This window comes from Mizuhopecten yessoensis, unplaced genomic scaffold (assembly GCF_002113885.1).
Source record: "Mizuhopecten yessoensis strain PY_sf001 unplaced genomic scaffold, ASM211388v2 scaffold2351, whole genome shotgun sequence".
NCBI lineage: Eukaryota > Metazoa > Mollusca > Bivalvia > Pectinida > Pectinidae > Mizuhopecten > Mizuhopecten yessoensis.
In genome coordinates, this window is record NW_018404503.1 from 4,060 (window position 1) to 24,574 (window position 20,515).

Consider the following 20,515-nt stretch of genomic DNA (forward strand, 5'->3'; position numbering starts at 1 on the left):
TCTAAATTTCTATAACTTTTTTATAAATATTTTACAACTTTCCCAGTCAGGAATTTTGTGGAATTGTCGCATTAAAGATATAAAAAAAATAAACAGTTGTATGCATATGTTTAAACCCGTCAGTTGAACATTGTCAATGATGCAGAATAGGAAAGTAGCAGGTTTTTTCTCTAAAACAATATCATATTTTTGTAAAACCGAGTTAATAAAACATGTCCAGAGCGATTGACTATGTGTGCAACCCCAAAAAAGGTGATATATTGTTTCTGATTCTCCACTACAAAAGCTGCATTCTTCATGTTCTAATAGTTTTTGCTTTAGTAGCATGGAATTTGTGAAAAAGATTCTGTGAATGATTCTGTATTGTAAACTTTGTAATTTCGAGTCTTTTGTCTCGTAAAAGGGACATGAATGAATTTTTCCCCATTCGTCTTGGTTCAGAGAAATATATAACATAGTGAGCCACCTTTCATGGGATTGTTGCGGATAAATCAATACAGTAGACATGATTTTATTATAAAAAATATTTAGACGGTTTTTCAATACGACCTGGCTTATTGCCTTACGACCTGACCTATTGCCTTACGACCTGGCCTATTGCACCACGATCTGGCCTATTGTCCCACGATCTGGCCTATTGCCTAACGATCTGGTCTATTGTCCCACGATCTGGCCTATTGTCCAACGATCTGGCCTATTGTTCCACGATATGGCCTATTCTTTTTTCCCCACGATCTGGCCTATTGCCCCACGATCTGGCCTATTGTTCCATGATCTTGCCTATTGCCCCACGATCTGGCCTATTGCCCCACGATCTGGCCAATGGCACGATGGGTTGTTGAGCGCTTGTTTAATACTAGTCCGGACAGCACAAAGTCTTAGATTTACTCGAGCTCTATGTACCATTAGGCATTATTAAGGTTCCGATGTTTGATCCGAAATTCCTGATCACCTTAAACTAAATTGACGAACATGTGAGGCTTGCTCGGACCTGTACACTGTGTGGATGCATAATCAACATCTACACTCAATTATTAATTACGGAGACAGCATCATATCTCCTACAGGTAAACGGAAGGCAGTCTCCCGTGTAATCGATAGCGGTTTACATCAACATTTATATAGTGACTGTCAACACGTCACAGTTGTATTCATGGAAGTTAAGACTGTCAACACGTCAAAGTTGTATTCATGAAAGCAGTAACTCCTTGCATTTATGGAAGTATAGACTGGAAAAATATTACAATGTTGTTCATGGAAGTTATGACTAACAGAACGTCATAAACGTATTCACGAATTGTAATCGGTCTACAAAAGTGATTTGTAAAAACATCATTGATGATCAAAGGCCGTTCCTGGCCATTAACAAGCAATGCTGATGTGGCGTTACCGACGCTAAAATCTGCCATCCACGAACATTCACGCGCAGTACTGGTAACACAGTGCGCATGTCATCATTCATCAGGAATACTGTCAATAAGTGATCGTGCGGTTAGACTTTGACAAGTTTTTATTTATGTAGCATGTTAAATGCACACTTAGTTTTGAGAACGTGTTCCTGAAAAAGTAGTCAGTCAACGATACTTTACTGGAGTAGAGGTTTTCATTATTAACAAACAGGTAAGTGGTTTTAACAAGAAGTGATGTCATTTACAGATAAACTGGCGTGTGCTAAAAGTGTGTGATTTCTACCAATCACGAACATTACAATCCAACAAAGAGTTATTATTACCTACTTATCATATGATGCATCGATAATGAGCAAGCATTTATTAAGGAACATGAGTGTATGTCTCAGGAGCGTCTACGCGTCTGTACGGCGGGTAGCGTCTATATGTCTGTATGGCGAGGAACGTCTACACATATGTACGACGAGTAGCGTCTACACATCTGTATGGCAAGTAGCGTCTACACATCTGTACGACGAGTAGCGTCTACACATCTGTGCGACGAGTAGCGACTACACGTCGGTAGTTATACTAGGTACACGTGTAACCGGTGTGGGACTCTTACCTATAGCTTAGTTATATTAACCAGGTAATGAGATTTGTTTACGATCGAATATCACAAGCTGTGTATTCATTTTACAGATTCTTAAATGATCTCTTTATCAGAAGAAACGGATACCTTTGAAAACACAACACTATGAGATCTAGTCAATAAGACTTATTATTCAGAGTCTCCATTGTATCTCCTTCTGATGTTTAGTTATGAAACCAAAGATATGTCACTGGGTAGTAACTGGTGAGGGACACTTGCTTACCTCACAGTTATAGACACTAGGTAGTAACTGGTGAGGGACACTTACTTACCTCACAGTTATAGACACTAGGTAGTGACTGGTGAGGGACACTTACTTACCTCACAGTTATAGACACTAGGTAGTGACCGGTGAGGGACCGGTAATAGACACTAGGTAGTGACTGGTGAGGGACACTTACTAACCGTACAGATATAGACACTAGGTAATGACTGGTGAGGGACACTTACTTATCTCACAGGAATAGACACTAAGTAGTGACCGGTGAAGGACACTTACTTATCTCACAGTAATAGACACTAGGTAGTGACTGGTGAGGGACACTTACTTACCGCACAGTTATAGACACTAGGTAGTAACTGGTGAGGGACACTTGCTTACCTCACAGTTATAGACACTAGGTAGTAACTGGTGAGGGACACTTACTTACCTCACAGTTATAGACACTAGGTAGTGACTGGTGAGGGACACTTACTTACCTCACAGTTATAGACACTAGGTAGTGACCGGTGAAGGACACTTACTTATCTCACAGTTATAGACACTAGGTAGTGACCGGTGAGGGACCGGTAATAGACACTAGGTAGTGACTGGTGAGGGACACTTACTAACCGTACAGATATAGACACTAGGTAATGACTGGTGAGGGACACTTACTTATCTCACAGTAATAGACACTAGGTAGTGACCGGTGAAGGACACTTACTTATCTCACAGTAATAGACACTAGGTAGTGACTGGTGAGGGACACTTACTTACCACACAGTTATAGACACTAGGTAGTAACTGGTGAGGGACACTTGCTTACCTCACAGTTATAGACACTAGGTAGTAACTGGTGAGGGACACTTACTTACCTCACAGTTATAGACACTAGGTAGTGACTGGTGAGGGACACTTACTTACCTCACAGTTATAGACACTAGGTAGTGACCGGTGAAGGACACTTACTTATCTCACAGTTATAGACACTAGGTAGTGACCGGTGAGGGACCGGTAATAGACACTAGGTAGTGACTGGTGAGGGACACTTACTAACCGTACAGATATAGACACTAGGTAATGACTGGTGAGGGACACTTACTTATCTCACAGTAATAGACACTAGGTAGTGACTGGTGAGGGACACTTACTTACCACACAGTTATAGACACTAGGTAGTAACTGGTGAGGGACACTTGCTTACCTCACAGTTATAGACACTAGGTAGTAACTGGTGAGGGACACTTACTTACCTCACAGTTATAGACACTAGGTAGTGACTGGTGAGGGACACTTACTTACCTCACAGTTATAGACACTAGGTAGTGACCGGTGAGGGACACTTACTTACCTCACAGTTATAGACACTAGGTAGTGACTGGTGAGGGACACTTACTTACCTCACAGTTATAGACACTAGGTAGTGACCGGTGAGGGACACTTACTTACCTCACAGTTATAGACACTAGGTAGTGACTGGTGAGGGACACTTACTTACCTCACAGTTATAGACACTAGGTAGTGACCGGTGAGGGACACTTACTTACCTCACAGTTATAGACACTAGGTAGTGACTGGTGAGGGACACTTACTTACCTCACAGTTATAGACACTAGGTAGTGACCGGTGAGGGACACTTACTTACCACACAGTTATAGATACTAGGTAGTAACTGGTGAGGGACACTTACTTACCTCACAGTTATAGACACTAGGTAGTGACTGGTGAGGGACACTTACTTACCACACAGTTATAGATACTAGGTAGTGACTGGTGAGGGACACTTACTTACCTCACAGTTATAGACACTAGGTAGTGACTGGTGAGGGACACTTACTTACCACACAGTTATAGATACTAGGTAGTAACTGGTGAGGGACACTTACTTACCTCACAGTTATAGACACTAGGTAGTGACTGGTGAGGGACACTTACTTACCACACAGTTATAGATACTAGGTAGTAACTGGTGAGGGACACTTACTTACCTCACAGTTATAGACACTAGGTAGTGACTGGTGAGGGACACTTACTTACCACACAGTTATAGATACTAGGTAGTAACTGGTGAGGGACACTTACTTACCTCACAGTTATAGACACTAGGTAGTGACTGGTGAGGGACACTTACTTACCACACAGTTATAGATACTAGGTAGTAACTGGTGAGGGACACTTACTTACCTCACAGTTATAGACACTAGGTAGTGACTGGTGAGGGACACTTACTTACCACACAGTTATAGATACTAGGTAGTAACTGGTGAGGGACACTTACTTACCTCACAGTTATAGACACTAGGTAGTGACTGGTGAGGGACACTTACTTACCACACAGTTATAGATACTAGGTAGTAACTGGTGAGGGACACTTACTTACCGCACAGTAATAGACACTAGGTAGTGACTGGTGAGGGACACTTACTTACCACACAGTTATAGATACTAGGTAGTAACTGGTGAGGGACACTTACTTACCGCACAGTAATAGACACTAGGTAGTGACTGGTGAGGGACACTTACTTACCACACAGTTATAGATACTAGGTAGTAACTGGTGAGGGACACTTACTTACCGCACAGTAATAGACACTAGGTAGTGACTGGTGAGGGACACTTACTTACCACACAGTTATAGATACTAGGTAGTAACTGGTGAGGGACACTTACTTACCGCACAGTAATAGACACTAGGTAGTGACTGGTGAGGGACACTTACTTACCACACAGTTATAGATACTAGGTAGTAACTGGTGAGGGACACTTACTTACCGCACAGTAATAGACACTAGGTAGTGACCGGTGAGGGACACTTACTTACCTCACAGTTATAGATACTAGGTAGTAACTGGTGAGGGACACTTACTTACCTCACAGTTATAGACACTAGGTAGTGACCGGTGAGGGACACTTACTTACCACACAGTTATAGACACTAGGTAGTGACTGGTGAGGGACACTTGCTTACCTCACAGTTATAGACACTAGGTAGTGACCGGTGAGGGACACTTACTTACCACACAGTTATAGACACTAGGTAGTAACTGGTGAGGGACACTTACTTACCTCACAGTTATAGACACTAGGTAGTGACTGGTGAGGGACACTTACTTATCTCACAGTAATAGACACTTGGTATTGACCGGTGTCGGACGCTTAATTACCGCTATGTTGTGTACACAGTCTATTCCATATCCCTGCTTGTTCCCAGTTTTTTTTATACATGTGACCTTTACGAACGCAGGCTGTATCCTGGTGTACTGTAAATGGCAACAGTATTACAAGTAGTTTAAAACTGTCGGAACCATGTCCAGAACACTAGTACAATTAATAGCAACACTTGTTACACCTGTTGAATAACCTTCATTAGTCACAATCACAGTTGAAATCCAGGATAAGGATACAACTGTAACACCCAGTATTGTACACTAGTGGGAGACAGTTTACACTAATGATATATAGTTTACACTAGTGGGAGACAGCTTACACTAGTGGGAGACAGTTTACACTAGTGGGAGACAGCTTACACCAGTGGGAGACAGTTTATACTAGTGATATATAGTTTACACTAGTGATATATAGTTTACACTAGTGGGAGACAGTTTACACTACTGATATATAGTTTACACTAGTGGGAGACAGCTAACACTAGTGGGAGACAGTTTATACTAGTGGGAGACAGCTTACACTAGTGGGAGACAGTTTACACTAGTGGGAGACAGCTTACATTAGTGGGAGACAGTTTACACTAGTGGGAGACAGCTTACACCAGTGGGAGACAGTTTACACTAGTGGGAGACAGCTTACACTAGTGATATATAGTTTACACTAGTGGATGACTGTTTACACCAGTGGTAGACAGTTTACACTAGTGATATATAGTTTAAACTAGTGGATGACTGTTTACACTAGTGGGTGACAGTTTACACTAGTGGGAGACAGCTTACACTAGTGGGAGACAGTTTACACTATTGGGAGACAGCTTACACTAGTGGGAGACAGCTTACACTAGTGGGTGACAGTTTACACTAGTGGGAGACAGTTTACAATAGTGGTAGACAGTTTACACTGGTGGTAGACTGTTTACACTAGTGGTAGACAGTTTACACTAGTGGAAGAGAGTTTACACTAGTGGGTGACAGCTTACCCCAGTGGTAGACAGTTTACACTAGTGATATATAGTTTACACTAGTGGGTGACAGATTACACCAGTGGGAGACAGTTTACACTAGTGATATCTAGTTTACACTAGTGGGTGACAGCTTACACCAGTGGTAGACAGTTAACACTAGTGGTAGACAGTTTACACTAGTGGTAGAGAGTTTACACTAGTGGGAGACAGCTTACACTAGTGGGAGACAGTTTACACTAGTGATATATAGTTTACACTAGTGGGTGAGAGCTTAAACCAGTGGGAGACAGTTTACACTAGTGATAGACAGTTTACACTAGAGGTAGACAGTTTACACTAGTGATATATAGTTTACACTAGTGGGTGACAGCTTAAACCAGTGGGAGACAGTTTACACTAGTGATAGACAGTTTACACTAGTGGTAGACAGTTTACACTAGTGATATATAGTTTACACTAGTGGGTGATAGGTTACACCAGTGGTAAACATTTTACACTAGTGGGAGACAGTTTACACTAGGAGACAGTTTACACTAGTGGGAGACAGTCTACACTAGTGGGAGACAGTTTATACTAGTGATATATAGTTTACACTAGTGGGTGACAGCTTACACCAGTGGTAGACAGTTTACACTAGTGGTAGACAGTTTACACTAGTGATATATAGTTTACACTAGTGGGCGACAGCTTACACTAGTGGTAGACAGTTTACACGGGTGGTAGACTGTTTACACTAGTGATATATAGTTTACACTAGTGGGTGACAGCTTACACTAGTGGTAGACAGTTTACACGGGTGGTAGACTGTTTACACTAGTGATATATAGTTTACACTAGTGGGTGACAGCTTACACTGGTGGGTGACAGTTTACACTGGTGGTAGACAGTTTATACTAGTGATATATAGTTTACACTGGTGGGTGACAGCTTACACCAGTGGTATACACTTTACACTAGTGATATATAGTTTACACTAGTGGGTGAAAGCTTACACTAGTGGTAGACAGTTTACACGGGTGGTAGACTGGTTACACTAGTGATATATAGTTTACACTAGTGGGTGAAAGCTTACACTAGTGGTAGACAGTTTACACGGGGGGTAGACTGTTTACACTAGTGATATATAGTTTACACTTGTGGGTGACAGCTTACTCTGGTGGGTGACAGTTTACACTGGTGGTAGACAGTTTATACTAGTGATATATAGTTTACACTAGTGGGTGACAGCTTACACTAGTGGTAGACAGTTTACACGGGTGGTAGACTGGTTACACTAGTGATATATAGTTTACACTAGTGGGAGACAGCTTACACTAGTGGGAGACGGTTTACACTAGTGATATATAGTTTACATTTGTGGGTGACAGCTTACACTGGTGGGTGACAGTTTACACTGGTGGTAGACAGTTTATACTAGTGATATATAGTTTACACTGGTGGGTGACAGCTTACACCAGTGGTATACAGTTTACACTAGTGATATATAGTTTACACTAGTGGGTGAAAGCTTACACTAGTGGTAGACAGTTTACACGGGGGGTAGACTGTTTACACTAGTGATATATAGTTTACACTTGTGGGTGACAGCTTACTCTGGTGGGTGACAGTTTACACTGGTGGTAGACAGTTTATACTAGTGATATATAGTTTACACTGGTGGGTGACAGCTTACACCAGTGGTATACACTTTACACTAGTGATATATAGTTTACACTAGTGGGTGAAAGCTTACACTAGTGGTAGACAGTTTACACGGGGGGTAGACTGTTTACACTAGTGATATATAGTTTACACTTGTGGGTGACAGCTTACTCTGGTGGGTGACAGTTTACACTGGTGGTAGACAGTTTATACTAGTGATATATAGTTTACACTGGTGGGTGACAGCTTACACCAGTGGTATACAGTTTACACTAGTGATATATAGTTTACTCTAGTGGATGACTGTTTACACTAGTGGTAGACAGTTTACACTAGTGATATAGTTTACACTAGTGGGTGACAGCTTACACCAGTGGTAGACTGTTTACACTAGTGATATATAGTTTACACTTGTGGGTGACAGCTTACACTGGTGGGTGACAGTTTACACTGGTGGTAGACAGTTTACACTAGTGGTAGACAGTTTACACGGGTGGTAGACTGTTTACACTAGTGATATATAGTTTACACTTGTGGGTGACAGCTTACTCTGGTGGGTGACAGTTTACACTGGTGGTAGGCAGTTTATACTAGTGATATATAGTTTACACTAGTGGATGACTGTTTACACTAGTGAGTGACAGCTTACACTAGTGGTAGACAGTTTACACGGGTGGTAGACTGTTTACACTAGTTATATATAGTTTACACTAGTGGGTGACAGCTTACACCAGTAGGAGACAGTTTACACTAGTGATATATAGTTTACACTAGTGGATGACTGTTTACACTAGTGGGTGACAGTTTACACTAGTGGTAGACAGTTTACACTAGTGGTAGACAGTTTACACTGGTGGTAGACTGTTTACACTGGTGGTAGACAGTTTACACTAGTGGTAGACAGTTCACATTAGTCGGTGACAGTTTACACTAGTGTGTGACAGTTTACACTAGTGGTAGACAATTTAAACTAGTTGGCGACAGTTTACACTAGCGAGTGAAAGGTTACACTAGTGTGTGACAGTTTACACTACTGGTAGGCAATTTACACTAGTGAATGAGAGCTTTCACTAGTGGGTGACAGTTAACACTAGTGGATGACAGTTTACACTAGTGAATGACAGCTTTCACTAGTGGTAGACAGTTTACACAAGTGGGTGACAGCTTACACGAGTGGATGACAAGTTACACTAGTGGGTAACTTCTTTCACTATTGGTAGACATTTTACACTAGTGGGTGACAGCTTACACTAGTAGTAGACAGCTTACACCGGTGGTAGACAGTTTACACTAGTGGTAGACAGTTTACACTAGTGGGTGACAGCTTACAATAGTGGTAGACAGTTTACACTAGTGGGTGACTGTCACACTAGTTGTAGACAGTTTACACTAGTGGTAGACAGTTAACACTAGTTGTTGACAGCTTACACTAGTGGGTGACTGCTCACACTAGTGGTAGACAGTTTATAATAGTTGATAACAGTTAACACTAGTTGGTGACAGTTTTCAATAGTGGGTGACATTATACAATTGTTTCATGGCTATTTGGGGAACAGTCAAAACTATCATCCCGAGGTAGGGAGAAGCCCTGTCAAACAGTTCCACCGGGCTTCCCCCTACGGAGGGATGGTAGTTTGGACTGTCACCCAAATAACATTGAAACAATTGTTTTATTACCAAATACATATCAGTATCAATGCTGCATGTCATGATGACTCGCCATTGCATCGCTTTGTCTGCGTAAACAACACTGAGTCGCGGTCATCGAAACGCTCGAACAGGGCTCTCGAGGGGGGATATCTGCGCATCAAATTCGCGCCGGGTAACAGTTCGCTTTGACCGGGAAAACAGTTTTGACTGTACTATGTTTCACCCCTACAGCTGAAATTGGACAATAAGCAAGAAACAGTCAAAAATGACTAATTTTGATTTATATAGTCTATTGGGTAATAATTAGTGGTAGACAGTTTACAAAATTACTCAAAAGTCTATATCAAAAAGAGTTAGTCATTTTTGACTGTTTCTGGCTTTTCGCCCAATTTCTTTTTGATATAGACTATTGTCACCAACTAGTGTAAACTGTCACCAACTAGTGTAAACTGTCACCAACTAGTGTAAACTGTCACCAACTAGTGTTAACTGTCAGCCACTAGTGTTAACTGTCACCCACTAGTGTAAACTGTCACCCACTAGTGTAAACTGTCTACCACTAGTGTAAACTGTCTACCACTAGTGTAAATTGTTACCTGACTCGCTATATAAATGCATATTAATCAATTGCGACTGTTTCCCAGACAATTCACCAAACAAACTATAGCTAATGTGCGCTACCGTAAAACTGTTGACTGGGCACGTGAAACTGTTGACTGGTCACATGCAACTGTTGACTGGTCACATGTTAGGGATTCGAACGCACTTATAATTACAAGCATCCCGATGACCAAGCGTTTTTGGTACTGGATTGTTGACGGTTGTCTGTCAGTGGAAGGGTTACATTAATGGATAGGGTTACATTAATGGGTAGGGTTACATTAATGGGTAGGGTTAAACTACTGACCATGGAAAGGGTTACATTAATAGGTAGAGTTACACTACTGACCATGGATAGGGTTACACAAATGGGTAGAGTTAAACTACTGACCATGGATAGGGTAACATTAATGGGTAGGGTTACATTAATGGGTAGGGTTAAACTACTAACCATGGATAGGGTTACATTAATGGATAGAGTTACATTAATGGGTAGGGTTACACTACTGACCATGGATAGGGTTACATTAATGGGTAGGGTTACATTAATGGATTGGGTTACACTACTGACCATGGATAGGGTTACATTCATGGATAGGGTTACATTAATGGGTAAAGTTAAACTACTGACCATGGATAGGGTTACAATAATGGGTAGGGTTACACTACTGACCATGGATAGGGTTACATTAATGGATAGGGTTACATTAATGGGTAGGGTTAAACTACTGACCATGGATAGGGTTACATTAATGGGTAGAGTTACAATAATGGCCATGGATTACATTAATGGGTAGGGCTACACTACTGACCATGGATAGGTTTACATTAATGGGTAGGGTTACACTACTTACCATGGATAGGGTTACACTACTTACCATGGATAGGGTTACATTAAGTGGTAGGGTTACATGAATGGGTAGGGTAAGATTAATGGGTAGGGTAAGATTAATGGGTAGGGTACACTACTGACCATGGATATGTTTAGATTAATGGGTAGGGTTACACTACTGACCATGGATAGGGTTACATCAATGGGTAGGGTTACACTAATGGGTAGGGATACACTGATAGGCGTTACCTATAAAGCAAGCTTCAAATCCCCAAATGATCATAGGGAAAGCGTTCATCAATAGCAAACGATGCTTATTGTAGAACCGTTTAGAACTGTCCACACAGAGCACAGTAACATCGGTCTATATTTTCTATGTTGCTTTGGTTCACCAGTTATATCACTAGTTTTAGATCGTGAAAGTAATTGTTTAATATTCAGTGTCACGTCTTAAAACTTCTAATCATTTACAATTACAAATTTAAATTAATGTTAAAACAATTTAAGCAGAGTGCAAAACGAAATTTAGCAAATCATTTAATATATTTCATTAGTCTATATACATATTGATTTTGATAGCATGGTTTGTTATAATTACATATTTTCTTTTCTTTCTTTCAGGAAAGTGTTGAGGAATCCATCCTATGTCGTTAGAAAAAATAAGGATTAATACTTCAATATTCTAGGGGAATATTTCACACCAGGTGTAAATCTGTGAGACATCCAGGTGTAAATCTGTGAGACATCCAGGTGTAAATCTGTGAGACAACCAGGTGTAAATCTGTGACACAACCAGGTGTAAATCTGTGAGACAACCAGGTGTAAATCTGTGAGACAACCAGGTCTAAATCTGTGAGACAACCAGGTGTAAATATGTGAGACAACCAGGTCTAAATCTGTGAAACAACCAGGTGTAAATCTGTGAAACAACCAGGTCTAAATCTGTGACACAAGCCTGTGGTAAAACCTCCAACGTGTTCATCAAAGTCGATGCTGATTCCTATAGTGTCTGTTCCACTACTGAAACAGTACGTTGATCGGAACACTAATGTAACGCGGTATAGTATATACATCTACATACTTTTCTTCTCACTCTGATAGTGTGTACATTGTCATTTTCTGAGGAAATATCAGGAAATGCAGGAGACAACGCATGATGTCACTGACCAGTCTGTTATAACCTCTGGTCACGTGCTTTATAACGTGACAACCGAGGGCGGCAATGACACTGACCAACAGGACGGAGAGAGCCACTATTACTTCCAGGTAAGTCACTGAGTTGGAAGGGTAATAATCTGTGTAACGTAAGTAGGAGTTGGTGACATACGAGTTTTGTGTTTTATTGTTGTATCAAGTTGTACAGACAAGTGACAATTAAGACCTCATACGTCATACATAAGTCCTAATAGTCTGATAAAAACACAAACAGGTAAGACATATAATGTCTGACAAGTAAGATGTATAAGGTCGTAGAGGGAACCCTAAAAAGTTATTGTATTGGTCCCAGGCTCCAAAAACTGACCAATCGCAAGGCTGATATACGAACTGTATTTTGAAATTATCAAAGCCCGGCTAGAGTCTGAAGCTGGTTCCTAGTTTCTAGTTCCGTTTAAGAAACAAGGAACTGGGAACCAGATCTTAGTTCCGTTTAAATATTGAAATAACACCATCAATAGAACTTAGACAAAGATACATCATAAGCATACCCTTATAATCCACTGGGAACTCCATTTACGTTCTCTTAATCGGAACTGGGAACTAGAACCCAGTTCCGTATAGTGGGCGTATATGGTTTTGTAATTATTTCCCTCTACCTCGCAAAACGCAAGTTTGAAGGCGCATAGAAATATCTAAATCCAGTACAGAAATTGAACCCACAACCTTGCCGACAAGGTTTAAGACTATCATAGCCTCTATAAAGGAATTGGTCTTAAATGGAACTGAAATCCAAACTCCAGTTACGTTTTTCTTAAGGCAGTGTTTAGGCATGCTGCTGAACGAGTTCTGGGCCTGTATTTATGAAACCGTTCTCATGCTCAAGCATGGATTCTGTGCTCAAATCTTGACAAACGATCAGAAAGTCAAATGTAAACAATGAAAACAGTTTTCGGCTTTAACTGAAAAAAAAAAGTCTAGCAATAGACATCTTTTTTCAGAAACGTATATATTCATGAGCAATATATTATTATATATTTGAATTTTCCGGTGTTTAATTTTGGAATACAATTTCATTGGTCAAGTCTAAACCACGTGATAGCTGACCCCTGTTTCAGCAGGTGATCCCCGCAGGGGGACAGAAAATTTTGCAACCGCACGCCGTCTTTGCTTTTCTGAACGATAAACAAAATATACAAGTAATTTGACCTTTTATACGGCAGAAGTTTTCTAAGCATCATCCCGAACACAAGGATACGCATCTTGGACTTTTGTTGAGTCATCATCAATGTTTGTTTACATTTGATCACGCCCGCACGTGTTTCAGTGAACCATGTCTGACAATGTCACGGCGCCCCGAAGGAAAGTTTTGGTGTTGGGCCATAGCTTCATAACTCGACTTTCGAGGTACGCTAATGAACTGCTCTCGCGTGCGAATTTTGGGCTTCATCATGACGTTGTTGAATATCACAGTTTTTCCATGAGCTGGTATCAATCGGATATACAGAGAGTTTTCTCGTAGATTCCGTGGGTCAGGTTTTGACGTTGTTTGTTTACAATGCGATGGCAATAATTTGAGCTGCCCCTCGGCAGACCCAGACACGGTCGTACGGGAGTTTTGTACATTTGTTGACTGGTTGGTACAATCATGTGGTGTTCAAACGGTTGCAGTATGCAAATTGTTTTTCCGGGCATCAACGCGAGCCCACAAGGGTGACGTCTCAGTTCATGTTTACAACGAGCGGGTTTCACGGGTTAATACTTTCCTAGCACAACGTTTGTGTTGTCCTCAGACTATTTTCTAGGACCATCGGCGGTCGATTTGGGACGTATTTTCCTTGTTAAATGCGGACGGCGTCCACGATAACGGGAACAATAAATTCGGCTTCAGCACAAATTCCATACTTGAGCATGAGAACGGTTTCATGAATACGGGCCCTGAGGTTTGCAGGGCTCCGTGACAATTTCCTAGACTAGTCAGCATAAGGTGGCATGTACAAGGGCTTTGATTCTAAATGAGAAAGATTGAGGTTGGAACCCTTTAAAATCGGACATTCTCGTACAGATATTACAAGGCAGTGACTTCATATGGATTTGAACATGAACATTGACTTGTCTGAATAGGATCCCTACATTTCTGTTCGTTTTCGACCCGGACAGACTGAGGTAGTTACTCCGAATCCCTCTCCTTGTCTACAGTTCTATATCCCAAGATAACAGTCCATCTTGCTTGTATTGTACCGACACTATCGGGTTTCGTACATTATATAGTTCCTTGGTAAGTTCTTAGATGGTTTCATTTGCCAAATAATATTTTTATGAGTCAATATTATGTTCGCCCACAAATATTGGCATTTGTGTATGTGTCAATCTATTTTGCCCCTTATGTACTCCGTATTGTTTACGCCATCAACTAATCTTCGCATAATCTTCAAGTTGTTGTCCATGTTGTTGACAGCGTTCGAAAGGTCATTGTCGTAAAATAGAACAGAATGGATCGCTGTACACATTTTCGGGAACACCAATGGTGACGTAACGGGGACGCCACTGGTGACGTAAAGTGACGTAACGGGGACACCACTGGTGACGTAACGGGACGCCACTAGTGACGTAACGGGGACGCCACTGTTGACGTAACGGGACGCCACTAGTGACGTAACGGGGACGCCACTGTTGACGTAACGGGACGCCACTAGTGACGTAACGGGGACACCACTGGTAACGTAACGGGGACCCCACAAGTGACGTAACGCGTATTTCATTCTTTGCCGTTATTCACGGCGTCATGGCTTGCAGGAAATCTTCGCTACAGCTACCGACTAGCCCAGAGTAACCGCACTACTATTTTTTGTGTAGCCATACATAAGGCTATGTAGGCGAGATAAAAATCAAGATAAGTGTTGTCTTTATAGATTATCACACTGTATTTTCAGGGTTTGTCGTGAGAACAATTTTCTCATCGAGAGCACGTGGATAAAAGCGAAGGGCCACCGCAGGTGGACTCGAGATTTTATCTTCATGCAATCGATGAGAAAATTGTTCGAAAGACAAACACTGAAAATACTGTGTCAACTAAACACCATGTTTTTCAAATGACTTCTAAGCTCAATGGTCAACGATCGCCTGTGACAAACGTAAACAAATATGTTTATGGCAGACTATTTCCTACGCGAATCACTTTTTTGTGGACACTATTTCCGGTTTCGGACGTCATCTGGCGCGAGCAGACGTTCTTTTTTGCTGGGAAATGGGAAAATCCGTTCTCAAGTTCTTTTCAAGTCGTTCTCAACTTCTTCTCGTACTGAAAACCAATGATAATGAATTATCACGCTATCGGTAGGTGGTATAAAGTAGTATATAGATGATAAACTTGCTTACCCGATCGAGAGCTTTTGTGCAGATTTCCAAGGATTCTGATAGATATATCATCTGTTTAGTATACAGACTAGCCACGCTGATGACGAGTGGACCCATTGTCTCGAGATGATTTGGCTTAGTAGAGTTATTAGAGACCTTTAACTGATAGGTCGGTAGTATCAAGGTTTTTTTTTGTTTGGGGGAGGGGGTTAGGACGGGGGACAGATGACAGGAAGTGCGTGTGTGTGTGTGTGTGTGTGTGTGTGTGTGTGGGGGGGGTCTGCCTTTTAAAAATAAACAGAGGAGTGTCCTCTTCCCACGATTTTGTTTGGTCAGAATGTTTTGCAGATAAAAAAAAAGATGTAATTGATTGGATTCTTCGGTCAAAGGGTTATTTTTATTACTTTGTTGTTTTTTATCACTTCTGCTGATTTGATTGCTTCTGTTTTTTATTACTTCTGTTGTTTTTATTAATTCTATTTTTTTTTTTATTAATTCTGCTGTTTTTTATTACTTCTGGTTTTTTTTATTTATTCTGGTTTTTTTTATTACAACTGCTGTTTTTCATTACTTCTGTTGTTTTCGATTACCCACTTTTATATTGAAAATAATATCAATAATATAAAATATGAAAATGTATTGGCAAAGAGAGTATGAATACCTTTCTAATACAGCTTTTTAATTTCCGAATTGTTAGACGATACTTAATGCTACTACAGCTTTCTGAAATGAAACGGTTATTTTAAGTCCGTTTTTAAAACCAGCAGAATCTTGTAGTTTTTCTGAGGAATCGACTCACTTGACACTGCTAAATCACCACACCATCTCCTGGTCACATCCCACTGTCCTGTATTGCCAGCAGTTTGATTGATTTCATTGAGAGTTTGGCATTTACTGTCTTCACGGGAAGTGTATGCATTCAAGGTTATTTTATGACAGATGCGAAACCTGTTCTCATTGTAGCTATACCATCAGCAGAGACAATCAAAAGTCTGTAGTCAGTTTAATGGTATGGCATTGCTCTTTGATTGTTCCTCTTGGGAAGATAAGTTTAAACACAGCTTGTGTTAATCAATGTCTTCTAATGGTTGTAAAATGAGCAAGAATGTTTTTTGTCTTTATTTGGTTGCATGAATGCCGCTGAATTACTCCATTATGAACATTGGTACGCTGATCGGAATACTGTTTCGGAATGTCTGCGTGAGAATGTTTCTATAATGTAAATATTATTTGTCATTGATAGAGGCACGTGAATAAGTAGAGTCGAGATGACTTGATTTCACCATTTTATTACAAAGTATGATAATTCATTCAACCGTCTAAATAATCCTTACACTAATATCTAAATAACGATATCAAAACAATGCAGAACGATACGAGTGTATGCTAGCAAAGTCAATCATTGTCCACGTTAGACCTAACCCTGGCCTATATTCGTCCACGTTAGACTTTAGCCTGGCCTGTCGTCGTCCACGCTAGACTTAAGCCTGGACTATCGTCGTCAACGTTACACTTAAGCCTGGACTATCGTTGTCCACATTACACTTAAGCCTGGACTATCGTCGTCCACGTTACACTTAAGCCTAAACAACTATCGTCGTCCACGTTACACTTAAGCCTGGACTATCGTCGTCCACGTTACACTTGAGCCTAGATTATTACACCTCTACTTTATTTACTCTATATAAAAGTAATTGGTTAAATCGAATATATCCCCACTTTTGCCTGAGTGTGTTTTAGTCCTGTGTGTTAGTCTGTGAACTAAAACACACCTACACTCGGGTGTTTCCGCCGAGCCAATCAGGCGAGAGGTGGGCGGAGCTTGTTACCGAACTCGGCAGTGACGCGCGAGGTGGGCGGAGCTTGCTGCCGAACTCCGAAGCATTTGGCTCCATTGCCATCAAAGGGGTAGCTGGGACGTGAGGCTATACAGCTTATGGTTTACAAATATTTTCTAGTTAAAACTATCTCTCCAGTGTGTATCGGTATAATAAAACGGTTAAAGTATGAGGTTGAGGCGTATATAGCAAGTTTCTGGTGTCCCTTGACCATGGCTATTTCCCTCGGCTTCGACTCGGGAAATAGACCTGGTCTTGGGACACCAGAAACTTGCTATATCCCTCAACCCCATACTCTAACTGTATACTATCGTCGTCAATGTTAGATTTTAGCCTAGCTTATCGTCGTCCACATAAGACTAAAGCCTAGCATGTCGTCGTCCACGTTAGACTAAAGCCTTGCCTGTCGTTGTCAACGTTAGACTGAAGCCTGGACTATCGTCGTCCACATTAGACTTTAGCCTGGATTATCGTCGTCAACGTTAGACTTTAGCCTGGACTATCATCATCCAAGTTAGACTAAAGCCTGGTCTGTCGTCGTCCACGTTAGACTAAAGCCTGGCATGTCGTCGTCCACGTTAGACTAAATCCTGGCCTGTCGTTGTCAACGTTAGACTTAAGCCTGGCCTGTCGACGTCCACGTTAGACTGAAGCCTGGACTATCGTCGTCCAAATTAGACTTTAGCCTGGATTATCGTCGTCAACGTTAGACTAAAGCCTAGCATGTCGTCGTCCACGTTAGACTAATGCCTGGATTATCGTCGTCCACGTTAGACTAATGCCTGGACTATCGTCGTCCAAATTAGACTTTAGCCTGGACTATCGTCATCAACGTTAGACTATAGCCTAGCATGTCGTTGTCCACGTTAGACTTAAGCCTGGCCTGTCGTCGTCCACGTTAGACTGAAGCCTGGACTTTCGTCCTCCACATTAGACTTTAGCCTGGATTATCGTCGTCAACGTTAGACTTTAGCCTGGACTATCGTCGTCCACGTTAGACTAATGCCTGGATTATCGTCGTCCACGTTTAACTTTAGCCTTGCCTGTCGTCGTCCACATTAGACTATAGCCTAGCATGTCGTCGTCCACGTTAGACTTAAGCCTGACCTGTCGTTGTCCACGTTAGACTGAAGCCTGGACTATCGTCGTCCAAATTAGACTTTAGCCTGGATTATCGTCGTCAACGTTAGACTTTAGCCTGGACTATCGTCATCAACGTTAGACTAAATCCTGGAATTTTGTCGTCCACGTTAGACTAATGCTTGGTCTATCGTCGTCCACGTTAACTTTAGCCTGGCCTGTCGTCGTCCACATTAGACTTTAGCATGGATTATCGTCGTCAACGTTAGACTTTAGCCTGGACCATCGTCATCCACATTAGACTAAAGCCTGGACTTTCGTTGTCCACGTTAGACTGAAGCCTGGACTATCGTCGTCCACATTAGACTTTAGCCTGGATTATCGTCGTCAACGTTAGACTTTAGCCTGGACTATCGTCATCCACGTTAGACTTTAGCCTGGCCTGTCGTCGTCCATGTTAGACTAATGCCTGGATTATCGTCGTCAACGTTAGACTTTAGCCTGGACTATCGTCATCCACATTAGACTAAAGCCTGGACTATCGTCGTACACGTTAGACGAAAGCCTGGACTATCGTCATCCACATTAGACTAAAGCCTGGACTACAAGTCGATAAGGAAATACGTATCATGATTGTAATACTTATCTCTGATTTACCTGTAAGTGATTTCAAGGAAACTATTAAACGCTAAGTGATACGTAGGATAAACATGATGTAGGCCCAATCCTAGCAATCGGTAGGTTAGCAACGCCTTTTTCTAATAAATGATGAGAGTAAGTGAGAAACAAGTCTACAACAGTCCCTGCGAGAGCGATGTCTATTAAACATTTTAACATTTCCAAAAAGATGGTGTAATGGGCCAAAGCACCTTTTTAGAGACGGTGGCCTTCGGATGCTGACGTATAAAGTGATCTTATCGGCTCGTGTCTTATATAGGACAAACCGTGTCTTAACGTGTCGGAGCACCAACCGATACACTTTACTCGTAATGCTTTTCCTGTATCTCCCGGTGTCTACGTTAACGGGGAGAAAGTCACCTAGAAACACATCAATAATTACACACTTCCATTCAACGCTGTCATTGAAAATAAGGGTTTTCATTCAAACGATATAGGCTTTTTATGCCGATAAAACTGTACAAAAAAAGTTTTAACCCGTATTTAAATTTCTATAATGTAAAATCCTTGCACGCTATATTGCTAACTTTCTGGTCCTTGTGGATTACTGTAAGCCGGCTGAGAGGTTCTGAATCGTATATGTAGACGTTTAGACTAGGTTCAACCTTTCAATCAGCTTCACTTAGATGATAATTTGAGGACAACTATTGAGAATACTGTTAAAATATGCAAATGGAAAGTTTTATCACCTCGTGTGGTACACACCGCAAGTAAAACAAGGTGTTATTAATGTGTGGTATATGTGACGACATGAACACTGGAAGTAAAACATGCTGATATTAACACCGGAAACAAAATACAGTGATACATAGTGTATTAACACGCTGATTTTAAACCGGAAGAAAAATACGGTGATATTAACACCAGAAGTAAAATACGGTGATATTAACACCAGAAGTAAAATACGGTGATATTAACACCAGAAGTAAAATACGGTGATATTAACACCAGAAGTAAAATACGGTGATATTAACACCAGAAGTAAAATACGGTGATATTAACACCAGAAGTAAAATACGGTGATATTAACACCAGAAGTAAAATACGGTGATATTAACACCAGAAGTAAAATACGGTGATATTAACACCAGAAGTAAAATACGGTGATGTGAACACACTCTATTACTGAATTGTAGTTACACGATGCTAGTGTATTGGTACATATCAAAGAGCTAGTGACAATATGATAAAGACCATAATAGATATAGCATTACTCGATAATTACACGGAATATCCTAAATAGGGTCAAGTGATAGCATTACTCGATAATTACACGGAATATCCTAAATAGGGTCAAGTGATAGCATTAC

The 20,515-nt window shown here is 41.1% G+C and overlaps 1 protein-coding gene across 1 annotated transcript in view; it reads left to right on the plus strand.

Moving 5' to 3' along the window:
• Positions 1-1,166: 1,166 nt before the first annotated feature.
• LOC110445762 (cardioacceleratory peptide receptor-like) overlaps positions 1,167-20,515 on the plus strand; it is a 119,304-nt gene continuing 99,955 nt past the window's right edge. The window contains exons 1-2 of the mRNA XM_021490539.1: positions 1,167-1,620; positions 11,719-12,363. Of these exons, the coding sequence (XP_021346214.1) occupies positions 12,235-12,363 (129 nt within the window). The 5' untranslated portion in view covers positions 1,167-1,620; positions 11,719-12,234. The remainder of the gene's footprint in view (positions 1,621-11,718; positions 12,364-20,515) is intronic.